This window comes from Phoxinus phoxinus (assembly GCF_949152265.1).
Source record: "Phoxinus phoxinus genome assembly, chromosome: 2".
Lineage (NCBI taxonomy): Eukaryota > Metazoa > Chordata > Actinopteri > Cypriniformes > Leuciscidae > Phoxinus > Phoxinus phoxinus.
Window position 1 is genome coordinate 42,826,351 of NC_136877.1, and position 21,247 is coordinate 42,847,597.

General features: G+C 36.8%; 1 protein-coding gene across 3 annotated transcripts in view; it reads left to right on the forward strand.

Moving 5' to 3' along the window:
- furina (furin (paired basic amino acid cleaving enzyme) a) overlaps nt 1-21,247 on the forward strand; it is a 94,705-nt gene that overhangs the window by 3,659 nt on the left and 69,799 nt on the right. For all 3 annotated transcript variants that reach the window (XM_079605148.1, XM_079605149.1, XM_079605150.1), the window contains exon 2: nt 675-999. In XM_079605148.1, coding sequence (XP_079461274.1) covers nt 823-999 — 177 coding nt within the window. In that variant the 5' untranslated portion in view covers nt 675-822. The remainder of the gene's footprint in view (nt 1-674; nt 1,000-21,247) is intronic.

Here is a 21,247-nt window from a genome sequence, read left to right on the forward strand (position 1 = left end):
TTACCGTTGCTTAGTCGTAGGCATTCATACTCGACTACAATCCAGCTGTATCAGGCGGCAGATCATGTGACATGATGCTGTACAGTTGCGTACATTTGCTGTTGCTCAAGTCACCTCAAATTGTCAACTCTATTTGAAAACAATTACCTTGATCCCCCTGCAAATCTCTTGTCAGTGTGAACGCCCTTTAATTTTCACCGTCAGACTTTTTTTGTACTCTGGAAAGGTTTTTGGAAAGACGTATTTAGATATTTTATATCTAAACTTGGACACAGTCACCTCTGATAACAGATCGCTCTAAATTGTAATGTAGACATGCATTTTCTGTAAAGCTGCTTTGAAACAATATGCATTGAATAAATGTGAATTGAATATTTTGTCTACGATCCCAGGTAGACATAGAAAAATATATACTTCACACTCCCTCACAGCCTCTTACATTTGTATTTAATAAAATATACGACTAAGGTCCTTTAACTGATTGGAATCAAACCCCTGCATTTAGCTGTCACCGGAAAAAAAATTTGTTTGGGTGTGCTGTTAATTTTGAAACTAGCCTAGTTAGTCATTTCCACAGCATTAAAGCTCATCTGTGATTCATATCCTCAATTATTCTCTTGCACCTGCAACTCAAATGACTCATTCTGCAATCTTCCATCTTTTTCTCTCCCCAGGTGATTCCTGAAGCGCTCCGAGTCCATCTCTCTTCCTCGGCTCCGTCTCTGCATGTGCCCGGGGCAGCACAGACATAGCAGTGGGCCGCTGTGCTGACGGACTTGGTGACATTAGGAACTCCTGCCTTGGTTCCCTCCATTGTGTCTAATGGATCTCAGGCTTGCCTCATTGACGCTCTGTACACTACTGATTCTCGTGACCTCTGGGCCACAGCCATCCATCGGAGAGAAGGTTTACACCAACACATGGGCCGTCCACATCACAGGGGGAGAGCAGGAAGCTAACCGGATTGCTAGCAAGCATGGCTTTGTAAACCACGGGAATGTGAGTGTTATGTTCAGACAAGTAATTATTGTATGTTTGACTCGCTTGGGTTGGGTGGCTTGCTCAGATATGCATCCGTGTTCCTTTTTAAAATGAAAGGTGTTAAGGCTTATTGAACTGCCTTCATTTTCAATGTTGTCAGCAAAGACTATAGGGTCAAAGAGAGTATTGGGTCATAGTTCAACTCAAAACAGCCTTCATTTTCTTTAATATTTGTAATAATATTACCTTATTATTTACCTAAAATATTCACAAATTCACATTCTAAGTTCAGAGTTAAAAGTCCTTTTAGATTGTTAAATACTGTTTATGATTACTGTTATGAATGGAGGTTCATTTTCTAAAATGATTCGCTTAAATTCTCAGAACCTTTGCATATTGACCTGGACTGGACAACAAGTCAAGTCATCATCTGTCAAGTCAAACACTGCCCATGCTTGTCTTGTGTGTATGTTTTTCTTCGCTTAAAGACAGTAATATCAAAGACTAGGGGTGTAACGGTACGTGTATTCGTACCGGACCGTTTCGGTACAGCACTTTCGGTACGGTGCACATGTGCACCGAATGCACACTTTCACGTAAATTAGGCTAGATTTGTGTGCGGAACATAGGTCAATTCCGAGTTTCCACACGAACATATTAAGTGTCGGAAGTCTCCGCGTTGCACGGATTAAATCTGATTAATCGTTTTTGTGATTCAAATACATGTAAAATAGTACCATTGCATCTGTCTTCCTGTGTGCGGAAATTTGTTTATGTTGCTGTGACAACGAAACGCGTGCACACGCGGCTGTGTTAAGAGCGCTTGTAGCTCCGTGCGAGCTGATGCACTCATCTGTGGACATTTCCGAATGCCTTTCTGTTAAAAGCGGGCTTTCCACACAAACAAACGTACATGTGTCATTAGTATGAGAAAAAAAAATAGGATTTTAACTCGGGTCGGGCTCGGACATAAATATCGCATAAATAAAGATCACCACATACACAGCACGCTCGCTTTAGCCCAGCCTCTAGCTAGCTAGCGTCATGGCCAATATTGGTTTGAGAGTGTTTTATTTAGTGGAGAACTTTGCAGCAGTATTTTATTTCTTATTTGTTTTTTTATTTTATATATTTTCTATTTATTAGCCTATATTTATTAAAAAAGTGTGTTTAAAAAAGTGTAAACAAATTGTTAAAAAAAGTTTATAGTAAACAACCAGCAGTTTAATGTTTTGCATTTCTTTCCCTTACTGTACCGAAAATGAACCGAACCGTGACTTTAAAACTGAGGTATGTACCGAACCGTGATTTTTGCGTACCGTTACACCCCTATCAAAGACTAATGTTTCCGTATCCAATCTGAGAGTTGTAGATCTAGTCGCTGTCCACCACTGCTGCTCTCATTTGTTTTTTTGTTCTGGATGCCTTACAATGTTGTTGGTTAAATTAAGATTTGAAAGACCGACTTGTTCCTCGCTTGGGCTTGTTTATTAGATAATGTTGTCGTGTCATTTGTGTTAAGACTTTCTGGTGTTAAATACACTACCATTCAAAAGTTTGATGTCAGTAAGATTATTTAAATGGTTTTTAAAATAATCCTCTTCTGCTCACCAACGCTGCATTTTTTTAAAATCATAAATACGGTAAAACAGTAATATTGTGAAATATTATTACAATCTAAAAAAAAAAAAAAAAAATTAATCTATTTTAAAATGTAATTTATTCCTGTGATGCAAAGCTGAGTTTTCATCATCATTACTCCAGTCTTCAGTGTCACATGATCCTTCAGAAATCATTTTAATATGTTGATTTGCTGCTCAAGAAACATTTCTTATTATCAATATTGAAAACGCTGAATGCTGAATACCGTGGATTTTTCAGGATTCTTTGATGAAGAACAGCATTTTATTTTAAATTGAAATCTTTTGTAAAATAAATTTTTACTGTCACTTTAACTAAATGATCGATGTAATGCAAATGCATCAGTGCTGAATGAAAAGTATAAATTTCTTAAAAACAAAAAAATTCTTACTGTCCCCAAATCTTTGAATGGTACTGCAAGTCGTTTGATATTATTAACTTTCATAATTTTCACTACTACGGTTACAGGCGTTACTCAATAGAAAATGGTGTTTTTCAATTATATAGATAATTGTTCATGGCTCTTCTGTTGTATGAACGGAAAAATTTGTTAATACTGTTAGTAGATATGGTTGTCAGTCTCAAACACTGACTGTCCAGGTGACTTTGAAGAGAACTTCTAAAGCATGGTGCCGCTGCGCCGTGAGATTCGAATTAGTAAAGATGCAGATTCGTCCTTCTCTTCCTCTCACTAACCCATTCTGTAGAATTCATGAATTTTGTACATTTCCTGCATGTTACGTCTGAATGCTCTGGCTCTCTCTGAAGGAATGCATAAAACATCTTCCTCTTTCTCCGGTTGTCATTTGATATTCTCAGCTTGTAACATGCCCTTGACTTGACTGTAGACTTGTGTGGAATGAGCTGCTACTTCACTTCCTGACCAAGATACACATTTTGTTTTTTAACATGCAAAACTTATAGGTTTTGTTCCGATTAGACAGTTTTGCAACTTCCTGCTCTTCGATTCCGATTTTTCATTTACCATAAGTAATTGAAAGCACATTATAGCAGTCGAGAGTCAATTCATTAGGTTAGATGATTAATTTAGATGTATATTACAGCCCACCCTCCTGTAATGGGTTCACTTTAAAACGCAAACAGCCCTGTGTCCAGATGGTACTGTAAAGCCAGGTGATGAATGGATCCTTGCACGCATTGTCAGGAGCACTGAATATGCTGCGGTTAGTAATTGCTGAAAATGAATGCCTCAGGGTCCACGCTGGCATTCAGTCCTGTATCTCTTGAGATATGAACTAATAACGCTGCCATTTTTAGTGTTGCGAGGCAGCGTGTGTGCGCAGCTTTTAAAATGCAGCTTGTATGCTCGGGTTTATTCATGATGACTTGTCACTGAGGCTGCGTTTACACTGCAAGTCTTAATGCACAGATCTGATCTTTTGACCATATCCGTTGTTTTTGTGGTCCCGCCTGTTTACCTTCACTTTTAGACATGACTGGTTTCCGATATCTGTTTACATTCATCCCCACCACCCAAAACGATTCTGTTGGTAAGCGCTTTACTATGTGACATGGTTGACTTTCAGATTTTGAATGTCCTTTTTAAATATTTAAATAATTTGAGTTGAGTGGCCATGATTATTTGCCAGCATGGACTATTTAAAAGCTGTCATGGATGTTTGCAGTGCAAAATCTGACTGAAAATATTTGTAATTTTCGTTTGTTTTATCTACGGTTCGTTTACATAGTATTTATCTCCTAGTTGCTAAGAAATATTATAATGTATCTTATCTTTCAGTAGTGAAGTAGTTTTATTTATAAAATTCACGAAGCAGAGGTTGAAAACCAGTTTCTATGCTCCTGAATGGTTCTGTGTGCAATGTGCATGCAATTTTGCAACCATATACAAAGTTTCCACCTCAATAAAAAAAGCTGTGAGTTTTAGTGCGAGCGCATACACTACAGGCTCGTCTGCTTCACAATGTGGCATTAAAAGTTATCTTTGTGGCAAATGTGTCGCCTTTGCCTCTTGTGGTGTCTGGGAATTCCAAGGGGAACCGGGTGTAGGCTACGTGTTTAGACGTAGGTCAGATGTTCAGATATCCGATATGTATCATGTATCTGATTTAAAACCACATTTGGAAGTGGCTCAGAACGTGCCAGTGTAAACGCAGCCTAAGTGATGGTTTCACAGTTGACCAAAGTTCATTACTGCAGACATATTTCTGCTTTTATCATTGGTAGAACTGGAATTGGTTTTGTAGGACCAGCAAATTACTAGTGGTGCTTGCCAAGGCAGGCATTACTATTAATCACCATTATAGCCTACTATTTAAAAGCTTAATGTGTCCAAAATGGGTTAAAAATCCAATAGACTTATATTGAACCATAGAGACTAGAAAATCATATAGATTTGTGCATGGAAGTTTTATTTTGAAATCTGTTTCTGATGGTCTTCATGATTTTTTGGAACTTTTTTTTTGGATTTTTTAGCAGAACCCTTTGATTCATGTTAAAGAACTAAACATGTAATTTTGATTTGCATTATCATTCCATTTAGCAATTGATTGCCGGAGCTTTCTTTGAAACTGTTGCTTATGATCGTAAGAAGGGGAACAAACTTGAAGCCACAGGATGCTTCTGAGTTTGAAGCGGAGAATGTTTATGTTGGACTGTCGAGCTGTTATGGATCACTGTAAATCACCTGTGATCTTTTTATAATAAGATTGTAGCATGGTTTTTCTCACTGTTAGTCCGCTGCAGCTCCGCAGAACAGAAATCACACCTGGCCGAGCCCCAGACTGTGTGAGACATGCTGACAGCACTGTTGGCATAGTTTGAAAAGCGCATCGTTTGGTTACACCAGTGCCGTGGGCTTAACGTTTTTAACGTCTCATTTGTGTTCCAAGTGGAGGATTTCTTCTACAGACAGAGAAAAGCTTCTGATTTATCCAAACAGTACCTGCTCTTTTTCTTGTGCATTTGAAGATGCTTTTGTGTAGTTTTTTTTCCTATCTGTTTTTCTTTAATGAGTGGCATGAACAAGCCGTTGATGTGCTCTCGAGTGTGAAATCATTTAACTTAGAAAAATACTTTCGAATTTCTTTCAATTTCTTTTCAGTTTAATATTTAAAGGGATAGTTCACCCAAAAAGTAAAATTACTCCATGTTTTACTCACCCTCAAGCCATCCTAGGTGTATATGACTTTCTTTTTTCAGACGAACACAATCGGAGTTATATTAAAAAATATAATAGCAATATCATTCCAAGCTTTATAATGGTAGTGAATGGTGGACCTGATTTTGAAGTCCAAAAAAGTGCATCCATCCATCATGAAAGTGCTCCACACGGTTCCGGGAGGTTAATAAAAGCCTTCTGAGGTGATGCGTTTGTGTAAGAAAAACATCCATATTTTATGTAATATAATACTTTTATAAACTAAAATAACTAGCTTCCGACAGACGGCCGTATGCATTGATTTAGGGTAAAAGAGTAAACCCTGATTGAACCCTGAAAAATAGATTTGCAGAAAAAATTCTCACCAATATTATTAGAATACGTTGATGACTTGATATGCACAATAAACTGAATGCATAGCCCAAGCTTTGCAGCCTAATTGCTGCTTATACAATATATAAAAAAATATTAAAGTCAACCTCTAGTCAATAATTTTATCCCTTAAAACTGATTGGTTACAAGGTAGTTTGTGACGTCAGAAACACCAGTGATTTCAAACTGCGTTTTTGAGATTGTCTTTGGTTCACTGCCTTTTTAAGGAGAAAATACTTAGCAAGGGTGTTGTTGACTTATGAATTTGCACATGTTTTTTTTCTTAAACCATATTAAAAACACCACATGGACATATAAACAACATTAAAAGCTTGATTTTCAACACAGGGGGACTTTAAGTAAGGCTGGATGAAATAATAAATGAGACGACTTGGCTATGTTATTGAGGGGTGCCGTTATTAAATTTATGAAGAGAAGCTGTGAGCACGGCAAATTCTGCAAAGAAAATGTGGGTTAGAGGTGGATCCCTTTAGGTCCTGGACACCATCCAGATACATCATCTCATTATTTTCCTGGTTGCTTGGTCAGGATTCATTTTGTTACCTCCCCCTGTGTTTGGAGTTTAGGCAGCCGTTGTGACTCGATGGTTTCACGGTGAAGTCTTTAGGGTTGTCTGAGACCATATGAGACAGAGACATCTGTTCCATTTTAGTTATCTTTGCTTTCATTCCCCCATGATCATAATTCACAGACGCTCTAGGGCCAAATCATGGTGGAATAGTGTTTTTTTGTACTTTTAATGTAGTATATTGTAGATGGCAACTTTCCCATAAAGACCAATTATGAATCCCACCCAAAATCACTTTGAATTGTCTGTGAGAAATTCCTTGTTCCATTTATTTGATTATTATGTTGATGGAAAACAAGGGCTTGGATTACCAGAAATGAATCTGTTTGAAGGATTTCACAGCTGGGAAACCAGACGGATACTTGCAGGTGTTTGCGCTGATGTCGAGGGAATGCAAGATCCTGGGCTGCAGCTGAAGTTTTATGGCACGTAATTGTGCCAGGACACAGCAGTAGATTTGCTTCAAGGCACAAGTTGAATTATAGGGACTTGCTCAATATCATGATAATGTGCCTCTATAGTTGACTGACACAAAATGTAAACAAGTTACTTTTTTAACTTTAGTAATGCAGTTTAAAAATATTGGTAATGCCCTTAAAGATGTCAGAAGCATGTATGAAATGAATTGATAGTTAGAAATGAGAGAAGTGTTCTGGTTTGTGAGTTTATGAGAGTCTTGCAGTTGCATTTAGTGCCTTGCCTACTAACCTACATCCTGCTAGCTTATAAATTAAAGTTCAAAGCCACATTCACTAATTCATACAGTCCTGCTGTTTGCTTTCTTCTCCATGTTGTGCTTTTTTCCATGACTAAGAGAGACTCTTTAGTAGTTCCAGTTACAAAGGCCGTGTTGTTTTTCTAGATGAGGACAGCTGATATTTCTAATGTTTTATTTACAGACAGCTTTTGAGTCAAGGACATAAGCTAACACAAGAGAATTGAGTTTGATCAGTTGTTTCTTGATGAGTAATCATCAGATAAAGGATACAAACATCATTTTGAGTGAATTGAATTGAATTGAACTCTGTTCAGTTTGAATGAATAATCAATTGAGAAATATTGAATGTAACATGTTATTGGTGTGCTTTGATAGTGGTCATGGCTTTTAAAAATGTAATCACAAATGTATTGGATGTATTACTAGTTCATTTTTTTTGACAATGAGTTTGAGTTGTCCTGCAGCGGCTAAAAGAAATTGAATAATATGAGAGAACTTAAAATTCATTGTTTTATAAATTAACATTAATAAAATAATTATCATTATATCCATCATATTATCAATCACATTCGCTTATCTTTCACAATTCTGAACTGGTTGGCATAGGGGTGGGTGATAAGACCAAAGTCCTATTTCACGATATGAGTAGCTAATTGTAGTAATTTTTTTTATGCAATTTAATTTTATATCACAGTATAGTTATTTACTTAGCCTAATGTATCTTTTATCTTTATATGCAAATTACAATCAATATGACAAACACAATCTAAGAATGATACAAATGAAATAAACAGTGATTTAAAGTATGGTATACTATTGTGCAACACTATCTATCCTACAGGGCTCGGACTGCCTGATGGCCCCGGTGCCATTGTGATCGATTACTTTGATTTTGATTACTATTACAATTTCTGTCGTAACCTTATTTATTATGGGTTGGACACGGAGAATGATTGACTGATCTGTTTCTCACATTAAGCCATGGAATGGCTTCAGATGACTTTGAATATAGTACATGAAAACTTAATTTGGTGTATACATTCTTAATACTTAGCCTAATATTAATATTTTATATTACTTTGTGACCAAGATGGAACTATTAGCAATGCATGAATGAAACTAATTAGGAATACCATTCATTTATGACGAGCACAATTGACAATGGAAGGCAAGGAGACTTGAGTTAGTTGACGAGGTAATTGATCTGAGTTTTAATATGCTCCCGTTTATATTTTTTTGATGGATGCCGAGGCTTTTTAGGTCGGGTGGGATTTGCGATCTCTGACCCAGTTTGTTTGCTGGCTTCCATGACTGCAATGCACTGGGTGTCGAAACACTATTGGGAAAATTGGCAGTGGGCGGGGAAACACAGACCAAAAACAACCAGACAGTCCAACAAGGAACGCACATTTCAAAGTTAAAAATCTCGCTAGCATTGTTTTTCAGAGAAGCCAGTATGTGAACTTAGCATGTTTCCTAAATATCTGCTAACATATTATGGTATTTCTATGCTTTAGAACAGTCAAAAAATGACATAAAGCACCTTTAAACATCAAATATGTTCAAATTGGCTGCCGTTGGGAAATTGCCTTGACTGTTCCAGACTATTTTTTATTCCATGTCACTTGAAGGATTTCATATAATGATGATCCTTGTAATGTCTTGCTGTTTGCTTTTTTTTACCTTATTTCTGTGCCTACAACACAAGATGCAGGCTATATTGCATCTGGATGCAAAGGTTATTTTACCCCATTACCTGGTTTACCTTCCTAGAAGCAATATCTGCTTTATAAAGGATTGTGGAACTTCAAAAACAAAGTTTGTCTTGTGTCCTCACAACCATAATACTATTTTGCAAAATAATTTTTACGTGCCGTCCCAATGATTTATAGCTTTTGATGGGTTCCCATGCCTCTCGTTGGAACTGTGTGGATCTTGAAGTCAGAAAACAGCACTTGCCACATTCATGGGAACCGCAAACATGTTTCAAGCTCGCTGTTTTTTTTTTCTCAGTAGCTGTCGCGGTGTTCTTCCGTGGTTCATGTATCTTATTTAACCCTTCTTAGCTTGCTCGAATTCCTTTCACTCCCTCAAAAATGTTACAATGAAAGATAATATGAAAGCTTAGGGCTAAAAATGACCTAGAAGGAAAGAGGAAGAAAAAGCGCATAATTGGCCCCCAGAGAGTTTCAGCCGTTGAAACGCAATGGCTCGTCGTAGTCCATGATAGAGATTCAATAGAGTTGTCCAGGTATTTCCTTTCCTACTCTCCATTTTAGCTAAACCGTTTATTTAATGAAATGGTAACTAGACTTGAAAAACAATGGGTTTTCTGAGAAAATGGACATCTTTTTTTTTTTATCACATTGGTTTAAAGAGGTGTTCTTACAAGATAAATATTGCATCACAATTCACTGTTTTGTAACTCAGCATGTTGGTGCAAGCGGTTGTTGTTGATAAGGTTTTAACTATCAACTTGCCTTCTCTGCAAACACAGCAGAAAGAAATGAACCCTTAAAGCTAGGGTGTTGATTGCTCTTGATTTTAATCGTTTTGCCTTTTGTTTTTCCGACATATAAGAGTGTATTATTCCACTCCATAGTCAGCTTCATTGTCTTTTTATGCCTGTTCCTGCCCCTATGGCTCCCCACCGCTCCCTGTAGACAATCACACCGCAGTTGGATATTTCTAATGAAAGCTAATGAGCTATGAACATTGACTTGTCTTTTGTGATAGAGGAAGAGTGAGAATTGAGGGTGAGAATACTCTTTTGACTAGTCAGGTTTTCGGGCACCGCAAGCATCATTCTTACTCGGGTTGATTTTCTCAAGACCACAGTGCAAGATCTTAAACTCCTTGAGTCGATAGACATTGGCATATCGATCTACATGCATGTGACTAGTTTTATTAATCTGTTGTGCTTGTAGAAACAACCTCCTTTTCCTCTGCTCTCCCTCCCCCCCTCTTTTATTTAGAATGAAGTTCTAATTAAAATATTTGAATATATATAATATATATTAGGGTGCCACTCAATGGAATTCTTCTTTTTTTTTATGTTAAAGGTCTCACCCCCCCATTCTGTTCATTTTATGATGCATAGTAGCAGTGGCAAGTTTCATTCTGATATATTATTATTTACTGCTAGCTCAATGAGCTCAAATGTTGCATATGTAGTACATTTTATTGCAAAAAATGCCATTTTATTTAAATTTTGTTCACCAAAGTAAATTAATCCTTGACTTTCCAAATCCTAACAAGTCCACCTTTACAGCAGTTAGGGAAGCGGTTGCTGCCGCAACATCCACATCTGCAGACATTAATTGCTGACATTTTGGTCACTATTTGACATCGTTTGTGTTCAACTGATAGTGCTGAACTGTTGATTATTAACTGCTAAAGTAACTGTTTAGTCTACTTTTTAATAATCACTAAATACATCCAAATTTTGTCAGCTTTTTTCTTTTCACATTACTAACACATTTCAGGGGTGAGAGGATAAAAAATATGAAACATTGAGTGGCACCCTTATATTTATATAATATGAATAATATTTTCTTGTTTTGAAAACTAAAAATATTTAGGCTACATTCTTGAACGATTACCTATTGGTAATAATAAAGTTGAATTGTATTTAATTGTCTGATTAAATTACTTTTTAAATAAAAATGTATAATTCATTTAAATTAGTTAAATTGCCTGGTTGCTCATAAAACAAGCGCACAAGCATTGAAAGATGGACCAGAGAACATCAAAGAGATTTTGGGGTGGACTACTTTGACTACTTGGCCTATATGATTATTTAACACTTTTCTTAGGTTGTCGGGCCCAGCTGAACACTTCTGCCTTAGAAATGTACAGTATCAGATCATATGATTCTAAGCAAGTTGTCATGTGCCATTCCCCTCCTCCCTGACATCAGCTGGTTGTATCATATAAACTAGCAGTGTGGAAAGCAGTCTACTTTTAAGTGCTTCTAGTGCTACCTGTGTAGTTCAAACTGAAGTAGCCATAAAGCCTAAATGTTCTCTGTAATAAAGATCCCACCTCTTAAAGAGTTGGTGTTTGTTTGAAAGCCAGCTACATTTCCAGACAGTATAAAAAGCCAGATTGTTTTATAATGTAATGACGTAATGCAAAGCAGCCTCGGGTGGTGTTTTCCTGTTTGGAAGGCTTTCTTACATCTGTTGACATCTTTTCACACATCTAAGCCCAAGCGTCCTGCCAGACTGTTAAAGACCCACAACAAGTCATCTGCAATGTGTCTGCTGCAGCTCTAGTAATTAATAGAGTTCCCCTGAGCCAACGAAGGACTAAGGGCATTTTGTTTTGTTGATCATTTATTAGAAGTTTGTTTTGGTATTTTGGATCTTTTAAAAAAAAAAAAAAATTAAGGAACCCATGCAGTTTTTCTTTTATGCGTTGACTCATTTCCTATTGAACAGGAAGTTTGCCCATGACTTCTAAAATTAATCAGAAGTTTAGGCTCAGTAACTTGTATAGGCTACGCTATATATTTTATAACACTGTTGAAAATTTCCTTTTAAAATGAATGCTTTTCTTTAAAAAAAATCAAGGTTTCCACAAAAATATTAAGCAACACAAACATGTTGCTTGTTATTTTCATCTTGTTATTTTCAACAATAACTCTCTTGAACATCAAATTAGCATATTAGAATGATTTCTGAAGGATTCGTTTTTAACATATTTGAAAAAAGAAAACTTATTTAAAATCTTTTTATTTTTTACTTAAAACTAAAATACAAAAATAAAAAATTTTAATCACATAATTGCAGCCTTATGATATTATGGGGAAAAAAAACACACAATGTTACTGACCCCAAACTTTTGAATGGTAGGGAATATTTCTTTATTTTACTAAAAATACTATTATTTGCATAATATTTGTCTTTGTTTTTTTTACATATAGGCTATCGTTGTCTCCATTTTAAATATTTCCTGTGAACTTTGATCAATGCAGTCTGTGTGTTAGCAAGTTGAAAAATGATGGTTTGAATGATCCAGCAAGAAACTTTTAATATGTAGGCTAATGAATAAGACCGTATGGTGCACTCTTATTATTAAAGTTGGCTAATGTTGGCTAATTAAAGACGCAGTGGCTGAGTTTTGTTTTTCGAAGGGAATATTCCCCACGATCGACGTCAATGCTTTCATGTTTGCGCGAATCATTTCTCACCAGACTGCTTTATAAACGAGGGTCAGTAACGTTATAAAGCTAGTTTTGCTAAGAAGCTGCTCCTGAAAAAAGAATCGGTACCAACTATTCGTGTTCCTGCTGCACGTCCAGAAGAAGTGTGTAAAGTTTTATTCATTACTGACAAGCCAACATTTACCGAAAAAAAGTTTTTCATGACCATTGGTTGTAACATCAATCTGTCAATGAACTAACATATACATCAGTAAACACATATCGTTCGTATCTCACTACTCTACCCTGCCAGTACATACAAAGATAGATCAAAGTGACATTACGTTAACCAACCATTCAGAAACGTCCTGTTCGAGCCTTAATTGTCGAACTTCTTCGGAGTCGTCATCTTGTTCTGGGTCCGACTCCGGTACAAATTGATATGGTTGCACAGATGTGTCCTCAGAGACTCCCACTGCCATTCTTTCTCCAAAATATACCCTCAACTGTTGTCAAGGCAACACTCCACGTGTGTTGGGTCAAAACACCCCACAGAACAGAGGGGCGGGGTGAGCTAAGCTCATTATCATTTAAAGACACATGCAATTAAATGGCGTGCTGAAAACAGAGCTGCTGTTGACCAGGTAAAATTAGTGTTTTCTTACAATACTAATGATAATTTTTTATTAAAGTATATTACAAACTTTTTAATTTAGACCCTAAAGAATCATATTACCGTAACTTGTACAAAAATGGCATTATATGACCCCTTTAAATGTTTTTCAATACTAATGCTGTTTAACTGGTCAAACATTACAAAGTTTATCAAAGATTTCCTTGTAACACATTTAATGAGCGGATTAGTTGAAGCTAAACGGTTTGTTTTGAAATCAGGTATAGAGTTGCTCTTGCCACGTCAGAAACTAAAGAAGAAAAGGATCAGATGTAGTGGTTATGTGGTAAATAAGGTTTCAGATTTGTGTAGTTAGGTCAATACTGAACACTGATAGTCCTGAGAATCTTGACTACGCCTCATACTTGCAAAACAAGCTCTAACTTGAGGTTGCAGACAACAGCAGGGTAATGATACAACAGTCTGGGGTTTGGTCTGGTCTTTAACCACACCTCGACACCTCCACACAAAACATCTCCTTCAGTTTCAGAGAAATTACACCCCTGTTATAATAAACCATTGTTGCAAACCTGCAACCGGAGTGAACACCCTCAGCATGACTGATTTGAAGCGACACTGGCAGAATTTTATCGTTCTTTTCAGCCATGTCTGTTGCTGTGTTGCAGCTTCAGCAGCTGTCCAGAGTGAAAGATGGACTCGAGAAATGGAAGCAGAACCCGTAACCAAAGCCAGATGTGTTTAAGGTGTGAGCTTAATGTCCTTTTTTTTCCAAGCATTGTCACCCTGCCTCCCACTCTGGCTCGGGTTTCTCCACAAACCGTTTAATTAAGACATGGCATAGTTCGACATGGTCGGATAAAGTGAGATTTCATTAGATTGTCTGCATTTTTCCCTCCTGTTTTTCACCAAGGCCTTGGCTCAATTTGTCAAGGCCAAGCTTGCGTGCATGCCATGCCCCTTGGCCTGTCACAGAGATAAATCATCTGTGAACGGAAAGGAATTGCTTAAAACGAACGAGTCCTTGAGCTAGACTAAAAAAACAATGTCTTGACATTGTCTACTGTTGAAGGTGCTTCATCAGTGTAAGGCCAATGATGAATTTTGAATGATCATTTATTGTCTATAGCAAAAGCTTAGAGAATATAGTATATTTGGGGAATATATGTTTATAGGAGCAGAATGGTAAATGTATTCTTGATCTTGGCAAGAGAAGTTGAGTTGCCCTTAAGATGTTTTTGCTTAAAGCATTTTACAGCCAACTGAACACTTCCTGTAATGCCACAGATTCACTTCCTACAGGAAGGCTGTTTCAAAAGGTTGATCGCAGTCTTATATTGACTTTTAAGATGACCCATTTTAGCTAAATCATAAGCAGCATCATGTGTATCTTTCATAGAGAAGGCATTCTCAGAATACATTCCATCAGAGAAAGAGTTATCCAAGAATAATGAAGCTAGAGAAATGTTGTATGCTTATGTTAATATGCTTTTTTTCTGAAAGGTCTAGTCTAACAGACCCAATTTACCCAATACTTGTGTATACTTAGTATTCGTACTGTATTTAGTTATTATAGATAGGGCAGTTGTGGTCTATTTTTTTTAGATAGTCAGACTGGTAACCCGAAGGTCACGGGTTCAATTCTCAATACTGACAGAAAATGACTGAGGTGCCCTTGAGCAAGGCACCTAACCCCCAATTGTTACCCAGGCACCACAATAAAAATGGCTGCTGGCTGTCCACGGTTTGCAGTGTGTGTTCACTACTCACCGCTCGTGTTCATTAAATGGGATGGGTTAAATGCAGAGGACAAATTCCATGCGTTACTTTACTTACCATACTTGCCCTTCACTTTGTCAATTAAATTTTTTTAGAATATGAGACCATGGTAAGTGGACCTCTGACTCTCTAGGATGACATGCTCCCCCCAAATATATATATATTTTACTTTACACTACACTAGTAAAATTTCTTCACTTGCTAAATATTAAATTCTTGAGCTTTTGCAGTTTTATTTTTATTTATTTATTCTTGTGCAGTTTTTTTTTTTTAAATGCATACAGTTTTATTTATTTTTAACTGCCAGAGGGCCAAAAGTTACATAGTGTACCTTTTAATTAAATCACAGCTTTTTGCCATATAGCCATTTTGATTTAAATTTGGATTGACAGATGGCTCAAAACACCGCAATAAGAGTGTAAAAATATTTTCAGTTCATTATGAAACTGTGGCAGGACAGATTAGATGTGTTACCAGTCTAGGTAGTTAATGGGAAACACTGAGAATATCATAATATTGGCTTGGCAAGATGCAGTGTGTACAGATTCACTTGTGAGGATGCATTTCAGTTATGCAGTAATTTACGGCAAGGGACCTGGGTTTGGTGCATCACTGTCAGTGTTTCCTAACATTTGTCCTGTTCTTTTCACTCTATAAAGATTTTCTGGTGCAAGCATCTGCAAGCCCAGGTGTGTGTTTTTGTACTTTTGTGGCTTAAGGAGTTATGATTTCGTAATTAAGTCTTTTGCAATAAAAACATTTTAGTGTTGCTTAGGGCCATCTAGCTGGTAATCACACTGGGAGACTAGAGTGGAATATGAGACACTACATTTATAAGGAGATTAGGTGTCATCATAACTATTTGAATTGAAGCGTGCAAAGTGTTTGTTCATTACCGGACTAATGCCAAGATATTTAATTTGTGCAACACTCAAACTTTGATGTTCTTATATAATAAATCGATCCTGCTTGGTTTCGGAAGTCAAAACTGGAGTTTTGTTTTTCTGAAATCACAGCAAATGAGCATTTGGATTGCAAATGAGCTCACTGACATTGGGCATTGCTTAAAGACCTGTTTGTATGAGACTGTTTTTGAAGAGAGGTCCCAGAAGAACAGGTGACCTCTGCGGAACGAACTCAATTAACAAGAATTTGCATTTACAAGCACACATAATGCGTACCCAAAAATTCATTATTACACAGTACTTGGATGTTTTGAGCGGTGCTCTGATTTGTATTCCTTCCGTTTTAAGGTCATGTGCTAATTTTATATGTTGGTTAAATAAATAGGCAAACTTTTTATAAATCATGACTGCATTAATGTTCTTTACTTTTAAGTTTGGGGTAATTAGGAACTCATTTACAAGAAAAACTAAATGCTTGTATTTGCATTTTGGAGATTTGCTTTGTGTGTGTGTGCAACTCAAAATAAAAAAGTTCTAAATGCCCTGTTGCTCTTCTAGCAATCTCAGAGTTCTTTAAGATGATTTTAATATTCACATGGTAATGATGCTTCTTAAAAGTCATGAGCTTTCTGATAAACTTTGAACTTCATGAACTCATTGAGAATGCAGAATAATTCAGAAACAAACATTCTTTAAAAGTGCACCTAATTACTTTTTAATGGCCAACTGGTACCGTATCTAGAATGCAAGGTCAGTTTTTGAATTAAAAATACATACTTTACAAATTTCATTAAAATAAAAAAGAAGGGATGCACCAGAAGGATTTTCTTTTGGCTGATACTAATTCTAACAAACAACTTTTGCCAAATTCCAATTTGATATGTGTCACGTGGTCCCTTATTTTGACTTTTTTCATTTAAAATAGATTACTGTTTTGATCAGTTTTGAAGTACTTGTTTAATATTAGCCAAACAACATTCAATTGAAATGTTTACTTAATCTTTAATATTTGGCCACTTCTTTACGATGGAAATCCTACAGCCACTGTCATTACTTGAACAACAATATGTGGACATCAAAACATGCAAACTCAGAGTGGGGGTTTAAACTTATTTTAAAATTGCGATGTACAGTTTGCATGTCTAGAAAACATTTAGATATATTCTCCTTTGTTGGGGTAGGGTTATAAATGATTTACCTTAGAAATTTGATGAAATGGCTCACATTGTGTTCCCAGATGTAGGCTACGTTATAAGCAACCCAAACTCACAACATATGCAGAGTTGGAGTTTGAGATGCGCTCCATGCTTGTAAATGATAATAGTTTATGTGGAGCAGTATTCACTGTGAACGGAGCAGCTCTGGGATGCATTTAATCTTTGTGAATTCACAATAGCTCAATACTGTAGTACATCTAGTTTTTAAATAGTTTTAATACATCGTGCAGCCTTTAGAAAACGGTCTTATAATGTGGTTCATGGATTCTCATCCATAGAATGCGCCACTTCCGGGTATTTTACCGGTTACGACACCACAGTCAAAGTTTTTTAAGATCGAGTACTCATTTAATCGAGGAATCGTGACAGCTCTACATTATACTGTATAACTTATTGCCTTCACACATTTAATCTGTTTGGTATATCGTTCTTTTTCATGCTATATAGACAATATGCAGATTTCTTAAAATTCATAAAAAATCATCCGATAAATATCGGCGTCTGAGACATTGGTGCATCTTTAAAAAAGTATTCCATTGGCAAAAAGTTTATATCTTGGAAATGACAGTATAGTGTGAATGTTAGGTTAATAATTCTGTCCATTATAGTACATATAAGGCTATAGTACTTTAAGAGTAGCTGCTAAAGGTTGGTAAGTTTTTAATTTTGGTTGTAATTTAGTATTGTTAGCAAATTGAAATGAATGTACTGGACTGCAGCATGTTTGTCTTACATCGCCTACTATGAGGTGGTCTGGATTGATGCCAGTGCTTGAATTAATGGGCAGTTTTTGTTTGCGTTCACTCGGGAGTGACTGAGTAAGGACTGCTAAAATAATGATGCCTATAAAAACGTATTGTTTTTGTTGAGTGTGGGGTTTATTTTGTTTTGTAGTGGAGAGCGGTCTGACATGGAAAACATTCATCTGTTATTCTAATGGAGGGAGACTTACCATAAGAGATAACAAACTCTTGTGGGGGTGGGGGTGGGGGGGGGGGGGGAGGAGTTCCTGGGTGTTCACTGTCTTTGGATGCCTGCAGCAGATATGGAAGAAATGAATCCTATTAATAGTAATTGAATATTGACATTCTGCAGTGCTCTTGCATTTAGCGATCAGCACAATACTTGAAAGAATTCAGGAGCCCAGCACTGAGGTGGCGAACCGGCTAAAAGCACTTATTTAGTTCTTTTGAAGTTAACTAATGAATAGGATATTCAGAAATTGTATGTAGTCAGGAAGTGGCTCGATATCAACAATAATTTCTTCTTTCATCTTAATTCATTTGTTTTTTTTCTTCTTCTGCAGTTCATTTCGCCATCCAATTTAAACTCAATATTGAGTTTTAATACATTGTATGCTCCAGCTAATTAAGAAAGAATTGTTTATCTTGGTCAATTTTCTTTTTCATTTGAGATCATAATTGGCTACCTGATACAAAATTCAAATTTTAAAACCAGAATACAGCCTTAAAGTTAAACAACAACAAGATGTGTGCGTTGTCAGGAAACAAAATGTATATCTAATCAAAAATATGTAATGCTTTTAATGAAAGGCCTATTTGTAATAAATATTTGTTTTTAGGCTGTTGGGCCGGTGAGCAAAAAACTGTTGCCATCATTTTATATAATTATTTGCTATTGTTAATTTGTATTGCATATATGGCATAGATATTTCATCGGCCATTTGATAACACTCAATGTCGGTCGACCGCTAACATTATGGAGACCTGCGGAGTGTAATTCTCTCCTGAATGGGGTGCATTTTTCTGGAAGTTGGTTTTTAATGCCTACCCTCGTAATCTCTATCTGTCTGTATCTATCTATAAATATGTGCGTGTTTATGTGTCTTCTGTTTCTAACTCCAAGTTGGGGAAAATGATTCCAGCAGCTTTGGCTTGGCTTGCCACTCTTTGGTTTGGAGTTATGAATTGCTTCTTGGAGATTTCTATATGTGAAAAGAGCACAGATATTGTCCTTGGAACAAATTGCTAACCGCTGTTTGTTTTCGAAGACAAGGCTCGGTCTGAGGATCGCTCTCCAGACGTATGAATCTTTCTCTACAGCAAGAATAATCAACAGAAACCATCAATTAACCACACAGTATGAAGTCATGCAACAGGGACTGGCCACCTGCAGGACATTTATCTACTTGTCTTGGCAAAAACCTCAGATAACACTAGTCTCGTTGTGATGACACCGGCGACGGCAGCATTGCTCCTATTCTGGATTATGAATTCTTGTTGCCGTATGGTACATCTACCTGTTTTCTGCTGGTCAAATCCATCATCTTGCCTTATGCTCACATTGTGTTTGAGGTAGTCAAAATGACCAAAATGCAAATGCTCACCTTGTTATTTATTTTAGTGTCTCATACAATGTGACACAAAATTTATTTAGTACTTAAAATAAATTATTTTAACGGACCCTTTTCAGCTTTCCGGGGTTCTCAGAAGTTTACCCAACTATGACGACTTCCGCTTCTATGTATTTCCATTTGCTCCAAAATAGATTTGCGATGTTGATAACTGGCAATCTCATTTAGCTGTGTCCTATGTGTACGCCCCCAACCATCTCCAAACGTGTTGAGCACTGTTGGTGTCCCAACTCTAATGATACTGCCAAAAATGCAACCAAACCATTTCATTTTAATTGTGTAGTTGTGTTTTCATAATCAGTAATTGCTTTCTCTATTTAAGTCCATCCCGATTCAGGCCTATGCATGGTTATGTGTTTCTGTGTTAGGCCTAGTTCCTCAGAGACTTCAATAACCTTGAATTAAGGTTAAAGCTTCAGTATCAGAAGAAGAATAAGCCAGATCTGGATTGTTAGCTATCATAGGTAATTTTCATAAGACACCTGGCAGTTTTAAGAAATTGCAACCTGCTTATTTTAATGGATAATTCACCCAAAAATAAAATTTCAGTTACCATTTAGGCATACTCACCCTCATGTAATTCTATACCTGTTTGATATACCTTTCTTTCTTCTGTGGAACACTTAAAAAATATATTTTTAAAAATGTATCAGTATTTGTTTCCTCAATATAATGTAAGTCAATAGTCAACAGACCTTGATTGACCCTGACTTTCACTGCATGGACAAAAATAATTGAAAACTTGTTTAATGTCTCCTATTACATTTATACAGGAATAAAACAACATGATGACATAATTTTTATTTGGGGCGGACCTTCCCTTTAACAATTACAGTTCAGTTTATGGGACTCTAACAAAAATTAAATTTTTGAGTTGAATGAGTTGAATTTCAAATGAAGATGCCCCTTTTTCTCACTGTCTGACCTCCCAAAAAATGTATGCATTTATTTTGTTAATTTTGTTGGTAATAGGAATTGAATGATTGAGTACAATTTAAAATGTTCACCTCTGCCTCAGCTCCATCTGGGACCTGTGGCAATTATTTTAAATAAATAAAAAATGTCTTGGGCTCAGCGTATAGCTCAAGGGTAAGTTCGCCAGGGAACACTTGACCACAGCGTCTCGGACCGGAAACTTGGGCAGGTTATAATTGGAGAGCCGCAGCAAGCCAGATTCACTCGCGAACGCATCTTTGTTGACTCGTCGGGATCATGTCCAGCCTACTCCGTTTGGATCCTCCACAACTTAGGTCCATGGTACCAAACCACACGGTGTGCAATTATGGGCATGTGGAAATAGCTGAGCTATGTTTCGTCTGGGCCATTCTGCAACCAGTAGGCTTTTGTCTACAGAACACAGCCGACCACTTCTATGGCATGGCATTGAATTCGCTTTAACAAAAGCTGCTAGTAACAGCTGCTCTGCAATGGGTACCACTCGTTAAACTATTCCGCGCTTTTTAAGTTTAATGTTTTGTTTGAGGAAACACTTGGATGTTTGTGAACTGTTGGGAGGCCAATGTCAGGCAAATGAGATGTTTAATGGTGCTGGGTGGTGAACTGTTTAGTATGCTGTCTAATATTTAACAGGAGCGCATTTATCTCATGCAACCCTGACAGTAGTGCTTAAAGCAGGTCCACGAGCTGATGTTTATTTATTAGATCCCGCAATGTGATATTAGTCGCTCATACAGGGATCGTAATGGAGTCCATGTGACTAGTTTTTATGAACTTCAAAGAGCTCCCCGTGGCCTC